We start from the raw sequence: 22,220 nt of genomic DNA on the forward strand, positions 1-22,220 counted from the left end.
TATGGAATGTTGTTGAGGGTGGGAGATTGTGTGGGCTCGTGGGTGTTCTTGTCTAGAATGTGGACTAGCGGCAGTTGCTGCCGGAGTTGAGGACATCACAGTAAAGTTGTTGGCAAACCTACCTGCTGTCTTTTTTTCAGTGGTGACGAGTTATCTGGTGCCTTCAGCTTCCTCGTTTGTGGAGTGCTTGTGGCTATGCCACGCTGTTCTCCCTGGATTGCCTTGGAGCCGTTTCTGTCCTGGAGTTTCGCTCAGTCTCGAGGATCCTGCTGCCTGGTTCGCACTGGATCTCGATTGATGTTGAAGGCACAGAGCACCTTATCTTTGTTTAACTCTGATTGCTGTTGGGGGTTTTGAGCTGCACTGTATTTGGTCTCCTTCAATCGTTGACCTGCACGTGTTACCGGTGTCTCTGAAGCAGTTGGCCGTCCTCGGGGAGTTACGGTGGCGTGTGCAGGCACTAACCGTTGCCTAGACATGGAGTATCGCTATCGTCACAAGCTGTGTGACAAATTCTGCTACTAAGTGTTTCCGGCTCCCTGCGCAGCCAGCGTGAAGCGCTGCATCCACATCAGACGCACGCATCCACGTCAGATGTCTGACGTACCAACGGCTGTTTTGGATTGGACTATTACGGAGCTGTGTGTTGAATCCAGTACAACGTTGCGCACCCGGTGATGCACACACCACAATGACCTTGTTTGGAGGTTGAATGCAGGTCAACGTTGCGCATTTGGTGATGTGCACACCACAAGTACCTCATTTGAAGTTTGTACCTCATCTGTATCTGAATCGCACACTCGGTGATGCTCACAAATGACTGGTCATTTTTTTCTCTTTTGTTCCTTAACTCCCTTCGTTATGATGCACATACCTTCTTTCTGACATCAGCATTACAAAGGAAGCTGTATTTATACAAGAGGGAACATTTTCTTCTGCCTCATTTTTGTATGTGCACATGTGGGTTTTAATGTGTTCATGACTTGTGTAGGGCTGTCATAAGCTAATTTTTCATTTTATGCGGTATTAAGTTTGTGCTGAAAAGGTCATTTTGAGCATTGTGTATTGGGCAGCAACTCACCCACGCACGGCCATGGATCGTCTTTTGGCACCTCTGCCTTTTTCGCAAACAGCTGGTACTCCTCCATTGCATTGGCAGCAATAGAAAGACACGTTCGTTGCCTATCTGGAGACTACTGATGGAGACACTTTTACTTCCAAGAAAAAAAAAGCTTTGTTAATTTATAATTTAGGTTCTGAAGGTAGAAACATCTTAAAAACGTTACCTTTGGAATTGGCAAGCACCCACATGTGTGGTGGTGATGAAGGGGATTCACTGATAGTTGATGACTATGCTTCCATCGTTAAAACATTGGATAAAAGATTAAATCCCAAAAGGAATTTGTACTCCAGCGTCACAAGTTTTTACAACGCGCTCAGATCCGTGGTGAGTCCATTGATGACTTTGTGGCTGCTCTTAGGACTCTAGCAGTCACCTGCAACTAAAGAGAATTTAAGGATGAAATCATCCGGGATCAATTAATTGAAAGAACTTGTAACAGGAAAATTCAAGAGAAACTATTGTCTTCTAAAGATCCTGATTTAGAGACTGCTCTTTCCTTTGCTAGGAGTATCGAACACTTTAAATTTTGCGTGAAGGAAATGAGTGGAACTGCTTCACATGGGGAGGTTAAATCGTTAAATGTAAAGCCCTTTTTCAAACCTTTGAAAGGGCCCAACACCAGTTCTGTGCGTCCTATGACACATCCTACCAAAGTTAAAATCGAGCAAGGAGAAGTTGTATGCTTCCGTTGTGGAAGCAAATCACATTTGGGGAATGCCAAGTTTTGTTTTGCCTTAAACCAAACATGTTTCACATTTGGCAAAAAGGGTCCTTTTGCTAGAATGTGTAAAGCTGTTGCCTTGAAGAAAAGTCCTACACAAATGATAAAAACCATTGCAGAAGATATTTTCGACTCTGATGATGAGAGTTATGAGTTATTGATGTTATCTTCTTCGTCTTCACATGCTGAAGGCGTTGTTGAAATATCTTCCATGGCAGGGTCTCTAAAGAGGAAGTCTCTTGCATGTAAAGTCAGTGTCACTGGGAAGTGTATTGGCTTTCTAGCTGATTCCCACTCCCCTTTCACACTCATCAATGCAAAGGATTTTGAGGGGTTGGATAGCGTCCAATTGCAGCAGTCCAATATCAGAATTCTCGCTTATGGTGGTAAGAGAGTAGAAGTTCTTGGGAAGTTTATCACCAACCTTGCTTTTGGTGAGGATTTGGCTACTGAAACAGTGTATGTGGTGAAGGAAGGCACAAATTTGTTAGGGTGAAGGGCGCGGTTGGCACCATACTGGATGCCAATCATCCTGACACGGTGGTGTCCAGCAGTGCAGTCACTTTTATTGCATGCCTTCACCTAGTTTAACCAGTGTGAGTGTGGTTGCATAAGTGGCAGGCAACAAGTGGATACAAAATTATCCTGAAGTGTTCAATGGAGATCTTGAGAAATTAAAGGGATTTCAGCATCGCATTGTGCTCAAGGAAGGAGTTAAAGCTGTAGCTCACAAAGTGCGTAAAGTACCCCTAAGTCTCCAGAAGGAAATCAAGTATGAACTAGAACGGTTTTGAGCTATGGGTGTAATTGAACCCATTGAAGGTTCTGAATGGTTGGATCCCATTGTTTTAGCACGCAAGTCCGACAAATTCCTGAGGATGTGTGTGGACTTCAGAGATCTCAGCTCTAACTTCTGTGTTGATCGTCAACCTCTACCAAATATTAACAAGATGTTGGCTACTTTGGAGGGTCCAAAGTTTTTCACTTCCCTAGGCATTTCCTCTGCCTACCATCAAATCGAACTATGTAAAGATTCAAGGCACCTCACGTCATTTGTTACACCCGAGGGGACCTATCTCTACAAACAAATGCCATTCAGTCTTGCATTGGCCTCTGCAGTGTTCCAGCGATTGATGAACAATTTGTTCACGGACACTGTAGGAGTTGTGTTTTTCCAAGACGACATTCTGATTTATGGCAAAACAGAGTTGGAACATGATGACAGGGTTTGGCAAGTTTTAATTACTGGTAAGTCTAGTGGCCTGACATTAAGAAGAGACAAATGCAAGTTTGTTCAGGAGGGCGTGGACTACCTTGGTCACCATATCTCTGACAGGGGAGTGGAACCCAAATTGAAAATTATTGAGGCTATTTAAAATGCACCCACACCTGTGAACAAGGGCCAGCTCTGCTCTTTTCTGGGGTTGCTTGAATACTACGCCAAATTTGTGAGCAACTTTTCATGTAAAACAGTGTCTATGAGGAATCTTTTGAAGAGGAATGTCAAGTATGTGAGGGATGATGATTGCTGCAACGATTTTGAATTGATAAAACAAGAAATTGTTCAAGATCACCCACTCAAACTATTTTATATGAACGACCGGTGCATCATATCCACGGGTGCAAGCAATGAGGGTTTAGGTGCTGTTCTTATGAAGAAAAGAGGTGACTGTCGTGAGGAAACTATTGCTTTCACTTCAAGAACATTAAAGGGTGCAGAAAGCACTTATTCCACCATTGAGAAGGAAGCTTTAGCCTTGTGGTGGGGTGTCCAACACTTCAAGAATTTGTTGTGGGGCAATGAATTTATTTTAAGAACTGGCCACAAACCCTTGATTGATCTTTTCACTACTAAAGGAGGTTGGAGGGCTACTCCACTTAATACGAACTGGAAATACAGACTGCAAGAGTTGCATTACCGCCTGGAATATGTTGCAGGTGCGAAAAAGTATGTAGCTGTTTGTCCAGGTTACCTCTTACGGGAGGTCAGTGTGTGGGGGCATCTGATGACATAGAAATGGTTTGTACAGTGTGTTCTCTGGAGAACACTGCGAGAGGTGCACTTTCTGAACAAGAATGGTTGCATGCCATGTCAAGTGACGTAGAGATCAGAATGGTTATTGATGTTTTGACTGGAGTGTGGCCCAATAAAACAGGGACTGTCTGTCTGAGTTGATTCCTTACAAAAGGGTCAGAGAGGAATTGTCTGTGGTTGGTGGTGTTTTAAGGAGAGGTGGTTTGTTGGTGGTTCCTGTGTGTATGCGGAAGAAGATCTTAGATTTAGCCCACAAAGGACATCTGGGAATACATTTCATGAAACGCAGGGTCTGGGAGGATTTTTGGTGGCCCGGATTGGACAGGGATGTCGAACACTATGTTCGTGACTGTTGCATTTGTATTTTGAGCGAGAAGTCACAAGTTACTCATCCTTCTCCTGTGGATCCTGTCATAGTGAAAAACTCGTCATGGTGCAAGCTTGCTTTTGATGTGCCGGGTCCCTTTGTGGTGATTGGAAGACCACATAAGTATGCTTTGGTCCTCATTGACTACATGTCAAGTGGCCTGTGGTCAGGTTTGTGGATAATGTCAATTCTTTGTCAATCATCAAATTTTTTCAAGATTTGTTTCTCAGAGAGGGCATTCCAGAGGAGCTGTTGTCTGACAATGGTACTCAGTTAGTGTCCAGAGAAATGCAAGACTTTCTCAAGGACATTGGAGTTAAACATATTCTCACTTCTCTTTATCATCCCTGCAGTAATGGCTTAGTGGATCCCTTCAACCGGGTGATTAAGGAGCATTTGCAACTGGCTTTGGTTATTGGTTTGCAGTGGCAGGAGGCCATAATCGACATGTTGTGGGCGGTGAGAAGTACCCCGCACATTAGCACTGGCATGACCCCGTTCACCCTGCTCAGGGGTAGAGTTGCAGGCTCCAAAAGGAATAAGGATTGGATGTTCAGGAAAGGTGATGATAAGGAAAAGTTGATGAGTGTGGTGGATGTTCAAGCTAAATATGGTACTAGCACTGGCAATGCTGGTACCCTTACTGTTAATGTGGGTGATTGGGTAAGAGTTAAGAAAGCGGGTTTTATCCAGAAAGGCGAGTCATGCTTTTCGGCACCAATGAAAGTGTGTGAGGTGAAGGATCACATCGTGGTGTTGGAAAACTGTAAAGCATAGAACAAGTATGCAATTTCTGTGGGTCTGAATCCAAGGCTGGATACGTCAATGAGAGAATAGGTGTTCACTTGTTGCCCGTAACCAAGGCTGGTGGTGTAAATAGTAAGTTAGGTGTTCACTCTAGTTGTGTGCCGGGGAGGAGTGTTTCTACTAGAGTGAAAGCTCCCCCCTCTAGGTTTCAAGATTACATCATGCAGTAGACTCTTGTCTATTCATGGGTTTTATGTATCAATTCTGTGAGATGTGCCTATTTTATTACTATTTGTTTATATTTTTTGTTTTGCTATTTCTGTATATATTTTTGTCCTCACTACTTTTATTATTGTCATTTATTGCTTCCATTTTGCTGTGTTGTGAAGGAAGGGGGGTGTTTTGGGATCTGGAATGTTGTTGAGAGTGGGAGTTCGTGGGGGCTCGTGGGTGTTCCTGTCTAGAATGTGGAGTGCAGGACTAGCGGCTGTTGCTGCCGGGAGTTGAAGGACATCAAACGCAATAAAGTTGTTGGCAAACCTACCTGCTGTCTTCTTTTCACATAGTATGTGACTGTATAATGTTTTCATGCAGCACATGTAGCAAGTTACTTATTGGTAATACTAGTTGAGCAGCTTGACTTTTCTACATTCGCATTCAATCCATTGGGAAGAAGGTTTGGTGCTTGGGTTTTTCGGCTTGAAATCACCATGAGTCACTCTGACCTGGTCCTGTAGTCGCTAGCTAGTAAACAGATGCTTTTCTGAGTCCAACCATGAGAAAGTGGTATAATGCACAGCGAGTAAATCTAGAATAGCCGCAAGCTGATGCATAAATTACATGGTGTCTTCCATCTGGAGAAAGACTCTTTTTTTACTTGTTTCGACTTGGAAACCTTTGTATGTTTACCTGACCCCACAGCTGACGATGAGCACCACATATTGATCATTTTAATATTTTTAACTCTACATAGTCTCTCAGTTTACCTGATCTGTAATGTGGCATCCCCCATTATGTCATTTTTTGATTTCTGCAATGGAGTAAATAAAAGTGTTCAGTTCATTTGCATCAGAGTTATTCTCTGCTTTTTGTCAGTCACTTCCTACATTCTGTGCTTTTGGGGGTGCTGTTGTAGGACTTACTGAACCTGTGTTGGTGAGCCCAGAAACTCCTGCAACACTTTGGAGCAATAATGGTTCCTCTACACTTGTGTTCTTCAAGCATCTTTCATTTGCAGGGCTTTTAAGTAGTTAAGATCTTCTGGGCTGGGCTTGTTTTCATGTAGGAGAAATAACTTAATGAATCTGGGAAGAGGCTCAATCACAAAACAGATGTCATTTAACCTCAATACCACAATGCAAGGAATCGATAACATGAGGGTGTTAAAAAGGTACCAGGAAGGTCAGGGTATGAGCCTTTTCTAAATCAAATATATTGTAACATAAGTGAGAGGGTAAAGGTGACAAAAGGAAGTCAGATAACAGGAAACTGAATGCAGAATTTTCGAGACACCAGATTACCACTCACAAGAACCTCAGTGGAAGGCTTACGTAGGTACTTGGGAATCCTGCTGCAAAGCAGTGAGGAGCAGGTGTCTCTGTGTTTCTGGAAGAGGGACAACTAAAGGTAGGCACCCACAGACTGACAAACATGTATTTGTTCTCCCACCTGGCTCTGGGTTCTGCTGAAGACAGTAGTCATACAGCTCTCCTTGGCAGAAGTCCTCAGAGCTGGCCTCAAGGGTTCGGTATTCAGGATTTTCAAAGATATGGGAGGAGTTAAAATAATGTGCTTGCGTGTTTGTAGAATTCTAGCATTTGCACAAATCTCAGTTACTGAAACACGACTTGGGCTGAGCTTCCTGTAACAAGTACTTTGTAGATTCTGGTGAGTGTACGTGTTTACAAATACTGACTCAACAATTTTTAATGCAATCAGTTTCAACATCGGAAGCCATATTCATTTTCCATTTAGACCATTTGCAAGAGCCTCCAGGTCCTTTTACAAGGGTAGAGGAAGACCCGTGTGCAGTCTTTTCTTCTGCCTCTGTGCGCTTCTCCCCATGACCCCTCTTGTGCAGCCAGCCTCTCTGTCTAGCGGAAAAGGGAAGCTTGGAAATCACAAAGATGCCTTCAGTGACTCCATCATGCCTCTTCTGCATTGAAATGCCTCTCACCTGACTCTCGGTCCAGCTTCCTCTCCTTTGTCCGTTCACCTTGCACCAGGCATACATTCCTTTTTGTTGGTTTTCGTGGCTCCACCTGCTGCCCCTGGTTTGTGCAAGGCAAATCCCCCATAGAAAAAATATATAAACTTTGACAACAACTGGAGTCTCAAGTTGATTTCTTTTTTTAGTTGTTAGTCACTTAGTGAGTTTCTTCTGCGTTAGGCTGAACCCAAGGAGTTGTACACTCAATATATTATAGTATCATTCTCATATTATGGTTTATATCGGTGTTGCTCTGTTTTTGTATGTTAGTTGTTCTTGACCCAACTGTAATCATTAGGAACGGCAATGGAAGCATTGAATAAGTGAAGCTCTACACCAACAATAGCACAAAAAGCAGGTTTAAATAAAAAGGTAACAAGCATTGGCATAGCCAATAGGTCTCGCCTTTGGGACCTTATAAGTGTTTAGCCATGCAACAGTTGCATAACTAAATACTTATAAAGTCCCAAAAGCGAGACCTATTGGCTATGCCAAGCGGCCATGCGGCCACAAAAGTGATCGCGATCAAACATCAAAGCGGGCGTGGGGCCGCGAAAGTGAAAGTAATCGCGTCAAGCGCGGCGTGCGCACTCGCGCACATGCACTGTAGCTCTAGGTTGGCCTGGTAGCACGTTTTGGAGCCCTCTCAAAAAGTCTCGACAGATCAGCGCATGCGCTGCGTCAGGCGAGACCTAAAAAGGAGGTGGTTTAAAAGTTATACTTCTTGTTAACACTTGGGCCCTCATTACGATCCCTGCCTCACCAGACACCCATACCACGTAATTTATCACGCGGGGACTATAAGTAGCCCCCACCCCCCTCAAACCTCCTGTAATACCACAGAGACTGAAACCATACCAAAAGGTTGGCCTGGACTACCAGGGAGGGAGGGAGGGATGTAAGTAATGGAAGCGAGGGAGTAGGACTCAGAGCAATGCAATTACCGGTAATTAATTGAGACATTACCTCCTCGTCCCTCCCTCGCTTCCATTCCTTACGCATTGAGATGTACAAGGCCTCTCCCCCTGACTCAGAACAGTCCGGAGGCAACGACGGACAGAGCGGGGCCTCATACTCCTGAGACAGGCTCCAGGGAAGTGAGGTTTGATCCTTGGTCAAGACGGGTGACGATTGCACCCGGTGATTGAGAGATTAGTACAAAGTGAGGTTGTATTGATTTTCCAACTTTTTGTTAATTCCTTTCACACTATATTGCGAATAGAGTGGATGTATATGCAGTAGCTTGATTTGACTTTACAGGTCCTGAAGAAAGCCTTGGGGATTTTCCCTTGATGGCTGAAACATGTCGACCTATTATATAGCAGTCACTTTGTCTTACTGCTAGAGTTTTTTCCCGCACTGTTTTTTTACTAGGTGTGAGGAGGGCTGGATCATTCAGAGGTGTTTGTCTCTCCACATAACCTTTTTATTCACTCACGGATACACACTTTTTTTGCACTGCACTACACATGATTCCGTCATCTTTCGACTTTACTATACCTCCTCTCTCTTTATGTGAGGTCCCGCCCCTGGCATTCATGTTGAGCAATTGAGCTTGCCATTGAGGCAGTCCTTATGATCAAGGGACAGACCTCCCAAGTGTGGCGGACGACCAAATGATAATATTGATCACTAGAGCTCAATTGATTCCTATTCATGCTCTGCTCTGAGAGTTAGATTGATGGAAATCCACGCTCTGATCTGAATGCCTATGTGGTATTATTTTTGTTTGTAAACTCATTCGTTTTTCTTTGTGCATTTCCTTTCGTTGACCCCCAGTTCTCTTTTTTGTGTGTTTACCATGTACAAAGCCAAACAGGACAACCAAAGAAGGTATGCAAAAACAGGCACATCAAAAAACACAGAGAACAAGGAAAACCACTATAGAGAAACCATACAACGAGAGGCAAAGGATAACGGCGAAGCCCAGGCGGTAGCCTGGCAAAACACAGAAATGGAAGCCCCTTGGACCTCCGCACACAACGCCGCCATGGACCGAGTGGAACAACCCTGAACCCCCAAAGGAGAAAGGCACCACGCCACCTTGCACGCCAAAGAAATCAGAGACCGAACCCAAGGACTCAAAGAAGGAGTAGAAGGACGCAAACCCCGACACACAGCCAACAAAAAGCGAATCAGAGAGACGGAAAGGAGCGACCCGCTCCAAATTGACCAGGAGAGCCCTCCAAACATCCAAAGAGTGCAGCCGCACCCAAGACTCCGACGATGGGGAACCAAAACAAAAAGGGAGGAAGGACCAACGCCCGACACATGCGGAACCGAGAAACCACCGTAGGATGAAAGGAAAGCACCGAACTCAAAACGATCCATTCCTCATAAACCCGACAAAAAGGGGGTTAGGAAGAGAGAGCACCCAGCCCACCCAGGCGGCCAGCAGAGGAAACGGCCACCAAAAAGATCAAGAAGGACAAAAGGCGCAGGGCCACAGAAAGGAAGGGCTCAAAGGGAGGGAACATCAAAAGCGTCCAAGACCAGAGACAGATCCCAGGAGGGAAAAGCCGCCGAGGGGTAGGAAGAACACAACCCAAACCCTCAAAAAGGTGACCAAGCAACCCATCAGGATCCGAGAGAGTGCCCCAAGAGCTCCGAAACGCCAGAATCGCAGCCCACTGCAAACAAAGGGAAGAAACCAGCAAGCCCAAGGCAGCACCCCCCTTGAAAAACAGCATCACCTCAAACAAAGAAGAGGAAGCAGGGACCCAACCCATGTCACAACACCACCGACTGAAAGAACGCCAGAGCCGCAGGTAAGACATGTCAGGCGACGGGCGTCCAGCCGCCCCAAAGTCCTTTTCTGACAGCCTTTCCTTGGCAGTCAGATCCCCATGGAAAGGCCATTGGAAAGGTGCATTGTAATCCCTACGGCGGTGTCTCAGCAGGCACCGTCCCTATTGTAGAGTATTATGCTCCGACCAATGGTCCAACAGGCTCCTTGAACCTGTAGGGAATGGCCAGTCGGTCCCTCAGCCCGCTGCCTCCAACCACCCGCATCTATAATGCGGCAGCCAGACCGCGGCACCAGATGTCGGACAGACCCCCTGACAGACCTTTATTGGCCGTCTGTCCGACATCGTAATCAGGCCCTTGGTCTTGTGATTGATGGTGGATACCACGATGAGCTTGCACTTTTATTACAATGTGCTTGTGAGCTGTTTTTTTTTCTATACATATGTTTTATTTTTACTTCTCTTTTTTTTTTTTAGCAAGGACCAATTATTGGAGGTACAATGGGGGGTGGTGGTGTGCGCACACTATTTTGAAAGATAAGAATTTGAAATAGGAATACTAAGCTTAACAGATGTGTAAACTGTGGGATTTCAGTGTAAGCATTTATTTTCATCTCTCTAGCACCAGACTTATATCATATACTCTTTTTTTCCTGTTTCAAAGACATGATTCAGATGAATTTGATTTACGGAACAGAGAAGGAGGTCCGCAGGAGACCAAGATTTGTGTCCAAGGAGGATGTAGATAAGTTAAAGCCAAGGTATGTATTATATTGTTATTATGATTGATAGTTTACATGATTGGATGAATAATTCATGCTTAATAGTTTCACTGCTGGTGGCAGGGAAGGCAGTGGTTGATGGCATGAGAGCCTCAGCCACCTTCCCTCAGGTCTGAAGACACCAGAGGGAGGCAGAAGAAAACAGGGGGAATATTGAGCTATCATCTTCTCTTCTGGCCCCTTCTTCAGATATCTGAGGCAGGTGACTAACCAGTGTCTATCTGTGCACCAGCTTCAGAGCCTGATTTTACACTGCACTGAAGTCAAAATTGACTAACTATTGAATCTGGTCTTTGCACTGCTGTCTTCCAGTTGTAGCCTTATCCAGCAAAGGATCCAGTTTGGCATATAGTTAGTAGACTCATGGGGTCATATTGCATAAGCTTTTTACTTTTGTAAAAAACAGATGGAACCAATACACGTCACAAATTATTTTGCTTGCCTGTTAGAAAATCAACTAAACAGAGGTTGCCGTATGTTTGTTGCTCTTGTAATAAGAAATGGCGCATACTGTTTTTGCTTGACACTTAGGGGGTCATTATGATAGCGGGCGGATCGCCACCGCCCGTATGGCAGTGGCGATCCGCCCGCCAAAATCAACCGCCCGCATGACTTTCCCCCCACCGCCACTTTACGATGGCGAGGGGGACCCGAGCGGACGGGAAGACCGTCCGCTGGTTTTCCGCTGGTAGGCAATCCGCCCGATTACCTACCGGCCGGAAAAGCCCAGGAATATGGGCCATCCATATTATCATCATTGCGGTGAACTGCCTTTCCATGGTGGAGACTCTGCCATGGAAAGGCAGGTGGTTTTGTCTTTGGGGGCCCGTTGCGGGCCCCCAGGGTGTTGGGGGGTGCACATGGGGGGTACCTATGGTACCCCCCTGCATTTGCATGCACAAGGTGACAGGCACCGCGCGGTGCCTGTCACGTTGTGCATTCCAATGCACAACATGCATTTTACACATTGTGGCGAGTGCTGCTTGCAGCACCGCCCGCCGCAATGTTTAAAAGGTGGGATGCGCCCGCCAGTCTGGTGGGCGCATCCTAATGCCACTTGCGGGACAGCCGCGACAATGGCGGGTGGTCCCGTTTCCCGATACGGTGGCAGGCGTAATAGTCCCCTAAATCCTGTCTACCACATTTGAAAAGAGGAGAAATATGTTTGCTGTATTCCTTATGTATATGCTGCAACATTATGAAAAATCAGTGTGCTTCATATTCCTATGCTACAATTCCTTACAGAATGTGGTCAAGGCTCAGTTTGGAGTAAACCCTGGCTGCAGCATATGCTGTTGGTAGGCAAGCAGTATAAAGTGCACATTTTAAATTAGCTCCATTTTATCTCTGGGTACAGATATTTATTTCCTTTGTCCCCATGTTACTGTTTTGTATTCGGCCTTGTACTTTTCTCATTGTGCCTGAAGGCTGTTTGGTATTTAGTGAAAAACAAAATGAAATGTCTTAGTGAAGTTAATTGTGAGCAGTGCCGGCTTGGCACGATCTGTCTTGTCCCTCAGCTCTTAAAAAGTGCTGTGATTGTATGTGTAAAGTAAGAAAGGTCCGAACAGGTTTTACTGTCTCTGAGCTCAGGAGGGGAGGGGGTGGGGAGGTTATGTCCTATCCAATGATGGAAGCATTTGTCCATGCGCCATAGTTGCCACATGGCCCTGTGTCACATGCCACCCATAGCCGAGCCTGGTTTTCTAATTTAAAGCACTCTGCACGTTGGAAGAAAAGGTCCTGCATTGGTGATAAGGAATGCCAACTACAATTTCTTACATGTGAAGTGCTATTGACCAACAGGCCAGGTGATGTTCTTTGCATGAAAATGTATCGGCTGTGATAAACACATCCATAAGATGGTCTTGGTTCATTGTGGAACAGCAGCAGGTACAAAAAGAGGCATAGGGGCAGATGTAAATTCGAATGTGTGGGATGATGGAGCAAGCTGTTGGAAGCAAGCATTAGGGAGATGCTCAGTAGATGGTGGTACCTTGAATTGGAATGAAGAAAGCAGGGAATGCATATGTGATCTTAACTTAGCATTTAATTTCCCTTATTAAGCACCAGATCCAAAGTTACAGCAAACCAACCGGCTTCTTCAACCAAAGGGATTCCTGGATACTGGGACAGCACAGCAGTACCCGATGTGGGATACAAGGTATAATCTAGCGTTCTTCCCCAAGCTCACTTTTTTGCAGTAGTAAAAAAGGCTGGATTGCATGGATTGCACTGGTGAATGGGCAATTTTGCATTGGCATTTGCACTGACAGGGGAAAGCTGTGCACTGAATGATCAACACGAGAATGATATTTGCATAAAAAAATGATATTTTGTGTTAAGTGATCGGTGTGAATGCCAGTTCAATCCGTGTCATATGGATGCAGATTGGTATATTGAAATAGTCTTGAATCTGCATCGAATTAGAATGTATGTAAGCGAGACAAACTATGTAGTTATTCGCTCAACAAAAGAACTGGTTATGGTTTTGAAAAGTAAATATTCTTAAATGCAATTACAATTACTCTTCCGTGCTTTTGACGCCCCTTCTTCTCAACTAGCTATGGAATAGCAAACAGATGTTGCCGGTTGCACAGCCAGAGGCAGAGTCATAATGCACTGCCCAGAGAATCAGTATTTCTTTCTTCAGTATGACAAGGAATTACAATTTGTAACATGGCACCTAGCATTTCCAAAAAGTTGGAAATCTGCAGTTGTAGCGGTCTTCTACAACATCTCAGTGACATTGAAATGGTCGCTACACCAACACAGAAGTTGCTCTGAGTATTGTGATCAAGGTGTTTATGCTGTAGATCATCCATGATGTGTCTTAGTCAGCAGTATTGTGAATGAATGGAATACATCCCCTCCAGACTGGAGACTCACAAAAGATTTTTGTGTGTTATAGTTGGTGGAGGTCAGCAAGCATTCCATGGAATTCAAGGAAATTGAGAAGTCCTTCAAAAAGACCATGCCACAGCACTCCATCTCGAAGGTTCAGAGGATCCAGAACATTACTCTCTGGAATTTCTATCAAATGTAGGTAACGTATTACAGTTCTCACAGCTCCTGGTTGAATAATGTGCTTCGGAAATGATGGCAGAGAAAATCTCCAGAGCTGTTACTATTAAATCTTCATAGGAGTCAGGGTAGCTTATGGCTTGCATGTTAATCTTACAGGGGATCACTGAGCAGCCACACTACACTAGACTGGCACTGGCCAGCAAGGATGGAGGCTCAAAGGAGCACTCTTTTCAGGCCTTGAGAAATCTACTCGTTTACTTGCTATGGCAAGTCAGATTTTAGGAGAGTGAGCAATTTTTAGGACCTACTGGCCTGTTCTGCGGAACTGACAATCAACAGGTGTTCTATTCACTCAGAGTGAACGAGCAATAAAGAGGCCTTTAAATCTCATTTTAATCTTGTAACATTTGCTGTGAGACAGAGGTCAAATATCAGCTTATGTCTTCTTACAATTTTCGGCTTATTTTATCTTCAAGGTTGGTGTTTAGTTTTCTTTCTCTGACTGCAAAGTTAGAGGATTTTGTAAAGTGAACTGCCTAACAATCCTGCTGTACAAACAGTGTGAAATTAAAGGCTGTAGGGTGTTGGGTGTTTTCTAACACACAACATGTTATAGCTTTATCAGTAAATCTGCATGTTAGTGGGAATGCTTGTGGCCATTTGAATGGAAAATGATCCGTTTGTAAATGACAGTGCACTATCACATCATGCTTCAGTAATATATTTATTGCATGTGAGTTTTTAAACATGACTGAGAAACATTACCACCCCTGCCCTGATGGCAATGCTGAACTATGGTGAACTAAGAGCCAAGTAAAGGTCATGTGTAACCTATATGTGGGCTACATTCTTATGACATACGGAACAAAAGTTTAGTCTATTAAACAAAATAGTTTTTTGTATAGCAGACATATTGAATTCACATATTTGAAGGTGCTCTCATATGTGATAATAAAGAATAAGGCAGCTCTATAAAATAAAATATTAGCTTAGGATCACACAATTTGAGACCAATTTACGGGTCTAGTACACTACAGGGAGGTTGAGTAGATTATTCATGTCACTAGACCTGCATGTCTAATAACAATGTTTTGGTTTTTCGAGGCATGCTCTTATAGTGGCATAATGTTAACAAGGCAGCAAGAGGATGTGATGTAGGTCCCCTTCTTCTGTGCTGGCTGCGAAAGCCTTGTCTTGTGAAAGTCATTGCTAGTCTGTGGTAGGCGGGATCCAAACGCCCCTAGTCTTGCTGTTGCCATGAACACTGAAAAGCTTTAGTCAAGCTCAGCTTTAAGTGGGAGACTCCTGTAATCACCAGTTACCGAGATTGATAATCTTTGATTGTTGGGCGGTGAGCTTGCTGAAAAGAGGACTCACCTTGGATGTGTTAACACAGATGTGAAAAGAAAGAGGAGTGGGAGAAATCTGGCTGTAGCTGAGCAGCCAGAAGGGACACCATGCTGATGTAAAATAGCAGAATAGGCACAGCTTAAAGCTGTAGCCACCAGTGGCTCTGAACACTGGGCCCAGTTAGGAAAATATCTCAAGGGCACCAGACAGCAGTGGCTGTACCCGAGGGCCACTGCATCGAAATACAGCCTAAAGTGATATATGTAGTACTGATACAACATCTCATTCTCTGGAACCTTTGCTCTTCTATTCGTTTGTTTCTCATCATAGGCAGAAGGATACAATGAAGAAGCAGAACAACAAGGAAGTGCTTGAGAAACAATTGTTCCATGGTACAAAACCCATGTATTTGGATGGCATCTGTCACCATAACTTTGACTGGCGAGTCTGTGGATTGAATGGGACTGTGTATGGAAAAGGTGAGTACCACTGATTGAATTTGTGTCAGTGATCTTCTGTATCCTGGAATGGGTACTGTCTAGAATGACAAACAAAACAGCTGCCAAGCTTTAGATGCACTGTACTGTGCTATACTGACAGACCCATAGCTGAACATCTTGTTGTGCATCCCGCGCTAGTATGGGTCTTCACTCACAGGCTGCGCTTTCATTAAGAGGCTAGAAATTAAGGCAGGTTAAGCTAGTTCCATTCCCACAGTGGCAAAAGTGTTTTATTTAAGAGACAACCACAATGCACACTTAATTGAGCAGAAATGTTTGCACCTTAGATCATAATTAGTTTTTGGGATTTTCTTACTTGGAGGGCATCAAGAGTGCACTAGTCAAAGGGACCATGAGGGTCGGACTGGTCTACAGGGCAATCAAGCAGTGCCCGAAGGGCTGGCCTCACAGGTCAGTGTGTGGGCCGGTGTTTTGGCTGTTTGTGGGCCGGTTTTGTGGCCCGGTGGGTCTCCTTTTTCACTGGTATTGCAACAAACTTTCCTGCAGCAAGCACAAATGCATGCATTCGCCTATAACACATATAGAGCTTGCCTTTACAAGTTCAAAACGACACTGATTAACAAATGTGGGACACATTTTAGCTACCTAGCAGATTCCCTAATGGAGCCACTTTTATTTTGGTGCCTGGGCCTATTTTCTGTCCCTGTCCGACCCTGGGGACTACGATGCATACACCCTCTACTACATTCAAAGTTAAGTGAATGATAATCTGCACACACCTGTCCTGTTGTTGATCATGTTGCTCCTGGATAGAATATGTCTGAAGTTGTTACTTGCATTGTTTCTTTCTTGGGTGTAGAAGTTCATACTTTACTAAAATACTTACAGCAAAGTTCACTTTTATACTGCACAGAAACACCTATTTATACCATCCACTATCCTAGCTGTCTAGATCCTAAAGAGAAACAGTAGAATGATATAATAGTGCAAGGAGATCGGGATATCCTATAGGGGATCCCCCCAGCCCACTGCCGTTTATCCCCATGTATAGCTCCTTCCCTGCACAAGTTTGTGAAGTAACCCTGTGTGCTTATTGATTTACCTGTTAAGGTTTGTTTCATTTTGTCTCTTTTCTTCATATGCACATTTTCTTTTTAAGGTTACACAATTTTGATCAGAAATCAACAAATCAAAAAGGGGCATGGAGCTGTAAAAATGTATTAAGTCACATTTTCATAGAATCCATTTTCATAGAATCCAATATGGCAGGTCTTAACTGTGGTCTACCAACTTAGATCTCCTACTATTGCTAATGCCTTGTTTTTCCATTTAACCATTCCCATTAGGAAAACATCAATCCTGCAGCTCTAAGACTGCCTGGGGGAGGATATGAGGGGAGGCGGGAAAGGAGAGTGGGATATATGTGGTGCTTCTTTCGTTTTCCAGTACAAGCCTATAGATTGCTGTGCTGCCTCCAGCATTTGAGATATTAATGGAATGGAATTTCTTTCATATTATTCAGTTTATGCCCAATATAATCACTGTACGGTCATGCGCAACAGGGTAGCCCATTTTGTCTTTTACATGGCCCGGTGTCTCTTTCCACAATAGTTGTATACACCTACAAGACCACTAGATGTGTAAAAATACCCCTCCTATTCGCCGCATATCCAGCAGTGATCAGAGGCATGAAGGACCTACCCTGAAGTCTCTTTGAGGGCATGTGCCATTGGTGAATTCTAGCGTGTGTTTGTGCATGTGTGTGTGTGTGTGTGTATGTGGGTGTCTGTTAATGTAGATACGCACACTCTGCATACTCCTGCCATCTAGTGGTGGGCTTGGGCATTTGCAACTTGTTTTGCTTTGAAGAATTCTCTCATGTCACGAGGTATATGGTGACTCCTCCTTATGTGTACATTACTTATGGGCACCGGCTCCATTTTAGATTGATTTTCTGTCATTGGATTCAGATGTGAAGACCAGAGTGCCAGGATCTATGTGACCTTCAACGATTTGTTCCACCATTCCCGGTCTACTTTCAACACCATTTAGAGCAGAAAATGATGTACTACTGCTGACTTGCTACTTAGACTCCATGACATGAGGATTAATAAACGTTTGGGTGCTGAGCCCTAAAGCCCCTACTCGACATTTCTCTTTCGAGAATGCACAGGTGGTGATGGACTCTATTTCAACACTGCCCCAGCTGTAATGCAAAATACCCTTGGTCTGACCCTCCACAGGTTTGTTTGTTGCCTCAACACGAAAGCACTAAATGAGTGGCCTGCCTGGTGGTTAGGTCCAGTAAGACTCTTTGTCATGTAAAGGACAGATGCTGGCCACATCCTAAGATGTACAGACACTCCACAGAGGACACCCCAGACACTGTTTGGCAAGAAACCCCCGCCACAGAGGACATCAAGAAAGCCAGATGTCTCTGGAGGCTGTTTTCTCCTTGGGTCCAGACGTAGAGCAGGAAGAACCCCACCATGATGTTGAGGCAACAGGACCATGTAGACGGACAATGCCGGTAGCTGTGAGTATGGCAGACACTAAAACCAAATCCACTAAACTTCCTTGAGGCAGAGCACCACTCTTTTTGGGTTTGGGCCTTTCGCCTCTCAAAATTGAGCCAGTCTTCTGGGACAGTGCATGGCTCTGGCACAGGTTGAACTCACGAAAAGCCCACAGATCTGGCAACCCCCTCATCCACAGGCTCTTAACATTCCCAACCACCTGCCAAGGCTAAGATTTTGGTGTTTCCCATGCCGTATTCCATGCTGGCATCAATAGTCAATATGCCCCAAGACGCCATCGGTACCTAAAGCCTTCTTGGAGCAGACACCACCTTTGCCACCGAAACAAGACTTGCCTCAGTGGCAGGGTCATCAGGTTCAAAGGCGTGGCTTCCGAGAAACAAAAAGAGGTCCCGGGACAAGAGCACCAGCCCCATCCACTTTGCCCCTGCCACTCCTCCTCCACCTCCTATGCCTCCTCTTCCTCCTCATCCAACTCCTCTTCTCCCTTCTCTCTTCGCCTACCACGTACAAACACACTACCAAAGGCATATGCACCATTGGGTTCACCACAATCCTCAGCAGGATCACATAGCCCCTAATATGAGGACACACTATTTGACATAGCTGGGGATCCAGGCTAGGAGGTGGTAGACCTTTGAGATGATTAATCTGCAGACCTTCCTTTGAACCTTGACCCAGACAGGCGTTCCAGTATCATAAAGTGGACCTCTATGTCATTCAGCATTCAAAAGCTCAATCATTAAATACCCGCAGCACACCCTTGATATTATGTACATAAACTTGACATTTATCTGAGGAGCTGAACTCTCATATGGGCATAATTTTCGTTCTTCTTGTTTAATAGGAACGTTATCAGTATGCTGTATAAACCTAGTGTTGGTCTGAATCCTAAACGGAATAGCAAAATGTTAGCCCAAGCTAATTCAATAGAGTCATCGACCCTGACTTTTTTAAGAGAGGAAAACACCGGATTTAATAAATAACCAAAGCTATATTTTGTTTTATTTAGTACAGATTTTGATTAAAGACCTTAAAGTTATCTCGAACACGATCTGCTGTGCCTCCTGTTTGATAAAACCATAAATTGAAATCTCCAAAAACGATTTGATATATATTTACCACGGTTATAAAGCTTAGTTGTACCAGTATCTTATACTAGGAGGCAAGTTGAGGTTGCAAGACTATTAAGGTAATGACTTTACTATCTATTATTAGCATTAAAGGTAGTGTTTCACAATGTATGTCATAAGGATGGGCCATTCCATGGTTTGTAAGCTTTAATACACATTCAAAGCCACCCCACCAGCTTGTTTATTAGGATGGTCTGCCCTAAAGATTTTATAGTCTGGTGGAACCAAGACATCAAATATTGGGTTGTGGTGTTCTAAAAATCATATCTATGATAAACAGAGTATGCCGAGACTGTGCGCTTCTCACAAATCTCTGATATGATTGTTTTTTTTCTTTTTTAGTCCTCATTTGCCCTGCTTCACCCCTTGTCTTTCTATTGATACCAGCCATGGGTTATCTAGCCACATTCGCCATGCCAGGGAAGGTCTAAGCTCCCGAGGTAGCAAACAAAATACCTTTTATGGAGCGCTTCTCTTTCTATCCAACATAGACCTTATCCCATATCCTTCTGCTTACACATGAAGGACTATGCACAGTTTAACTGTTTAACTGTTTTATAAAGTGTAGTCATAGATACTTGCCAATGGTCTTCCAGCTCGGTCTCTGGCAAGCATCTTCCCCACAGATCCGCCGGTAAGGTAAATGTGCCGTCTTCCATCTCCAGGATCATCCAATACCATAGAGCAATTTATTTTTTGACAACTGTAGCGGAGAGAAGTTTTTCCTCAAACTCATTTGGTTTTCCTACATTTCTTCCCATAGTCTGAAAACAGCTTTGCACTTGGAGATATTTAAACCTTGAAAGCCTTGGGCCCACGACCAACTTGCACCAGTTCCAGGAAACCAATTGGCCCTCCAGCAGCATATGCTTCCATCTTATAATGCCCGCTTCTTTCGAGAGGAACAGCCAGTGAGTCTTTAGTCCACTCTGGGGAGCCTGGAGCATCCCAAATAGGGGCCCAATGGCTAAAATATGGTATATTTAACACCTTCCTATTCTTAAACCATGTTTCAGCCATCTCCCTCAGCGTCTTCAACCTTATCTTCTTAAAGTATTTTGGGTCTGCAAATTTAAACATGAAACCAACTTCTGCTGCCTTCTCCTTAATAAGCACTGCTATGAACATTCTGCCTATTTCTGAATCCAGGGGAGTATCCAATAACATTCTGCCATTTTTTAGGAAAAAGGCCCAAGAATAAAGTCTAAAATCAGGAAGAGCTAAACCTCCCTTTAACAGCCTCCTCCTTAATTTACTTTTTACTGATTCGCAACCCTTTTGATGTCCAAATAAACGAGCTTATATCCCCCTGTAACTTAAGAAACCATTCTTTTCTAAATGATAGGGGGATAGAATCAAACAAAAAAGTTAATTTCGGAAGCAAAATCATTTTAACTAAATTCACTCTACCAAACAGAGTTAGCGGAAGATGCATCCACCCCTGAATACTGGCACAAATCTCTTTTCTAACCCGGTCAAAATTGACCTTAGTAAGATCGGCAATATTTTGGGTAATCCTTACCCCCAAATATCTGATTTCTCTTTTAACAACAATCCCCATCTCGCCCATATTCCAGCTCATCACTTCTGTTTTATCTTTATTAATGCCATAGCCTGATACTTTGCCAAACTCGGTTGTTAATTCCATTATAGCCTTCATAGTTTTTGGGAGGTTCGTCGTGAAGATTAAAATATCATCAGCATAGAGCCCGACCTTCTTTGTCCAACCATTAAACTCAAAGGGCACAATACTATTACAACTTTTAATTTTTCTAGCCAGTGGTTCGATATTAAGATCAAACAATAGCGGTGAGAGCAGACATCCTTGCCTAGTCCCTCTCATGATTTTAACTGGGGAGGTCAACATCCCATTGACTAACACTCTAGCTTCCGGAGCAGCATAGATATTGCTTAATACTCTACGGAATTTAGGACCTAAGTTAAAATGTTTAACCACCTTCAGCAGAAAGGCCCAATTAACTCGGTCAACCGCTTTAGCTGCGTCTTACGCTATCACTGCCAAGGGCAGGCCATAGGCAGTTGCCATATCTATAGAGCCAATCAATGAGTATGTCAACTCTTTCAACGCCCTTCCTTTTATAAACCCCTTTTGATCTTCATTAACCATTCGAGACATATAGCCATTCAACCTTCCTGCCATAACCTTGGCAAGCACCTTATAGTCTGCGTTTAGCCGAGAAATGGGCCTATATGAATCTACCTTTTTAGGGGGTTGCCCAGGTTTTAGAATTAGAGTTATAGTGGCTTCCTTCCAAGAGTCAGGAAAGGCAGTATCTGTCTGGAATATTGTATTAAAAAGTTGTCTAAAAATGGGAATTATGGTCCCAGCCAGAACCGCATAAACCTCAAGAGGAAGGCTATCCGGCCCTGGCGCTTTCCCTCGCTTCCCTCCCCTTATTGCTTCTTCAAGTTCCTCCAAAGTAATCTCATCATCTAGGGCTTCCATTGCCTCGTCCGAAAGAGGCTCAAGATGCTCTAGCCAGGGTGACACAACCTCCTTATTTATTACCAAATGTTCTTCATATACTTTCCCAAAGTAAGTGAAAAAGGCCGAACTAATCCCTTGGCTGTCACTCAAGACTGCCCCTGAATCAATTTCTTTTATGAGATTTCAAACCCGATCACTCTTCACCTTCCATGCCAATAGTTTACCACAGCCTTCACCATATTCAAAGTGTGCCAGCTGGCTGGCCTTCCACCTTTCTCTGACACGGTCGCTCATAACTCCTGACAGCTCTGCTTTTAGATTAATAATTTTGGCTAGCAGCCTCTCTACTTCCACCGGTCGGCCTGGATTATTCAGAGCCCCCTCAGCCTTCTGAATCTGTTCTTCCAATCCTGATACTTTTCCATAGTAAACTCGTCTCTTATTTGCCGCTAGAGTGCCCAGCCTACCCCTCAAATAAGCTTTATAAGCATCCCAAACGGTGCCAATTTTAGCTGAACCTAGATTTCTATCG

The 22,220-nt window shown here is 44.1% G+C and overlaps 1 protein-coding gene across 1 annotated transcript in view; it reads left to right on the plus strand.

Annotated features, from left to right (window-relative positions):
- Window positions 1–22,220, plus strand: part of LOC146854280 (zinc finger CCCH-type antiviral protein 1-like) — a 230,261-nt gene that overhangs the window by 202,870 nt on the left and 5,171 nt on the right. Inside the window, exons 10-13 of the mRNA XM_085652057.1 lie at window positions 10,614–10,710; window positions 12,799–12,895; window positions 13,643–13,773; window positions 15,439–15,587. Coding sequence (XP_085508183.1) covers window positions 10,614–10,710; window positions 12,799–12,895; window positions 13,643–13,773; window positions 15,439–15,587 — 474 coding nt within the window. The remainder of the gene's footprint in view (window positions 1–10,613; window positions 10,711–12,798; window positions 12,896–13,642; window positions 13,774–15,438; window positions 15,588–22,220) is intronic.

The sequence above is a fragment of the Triturus cristatus genome, chromosome 4_1, assembly GCF_964204655.1.
Source record: "Triturus cristatus chromosome 4_1, aTriCri1.1, whole genome shotgun sequence".
NCBI lineage: Eukaryota > Metazoa > Chordata > Amphibia > Caudata > Salamandridae > Triturus > Triturus cristatus.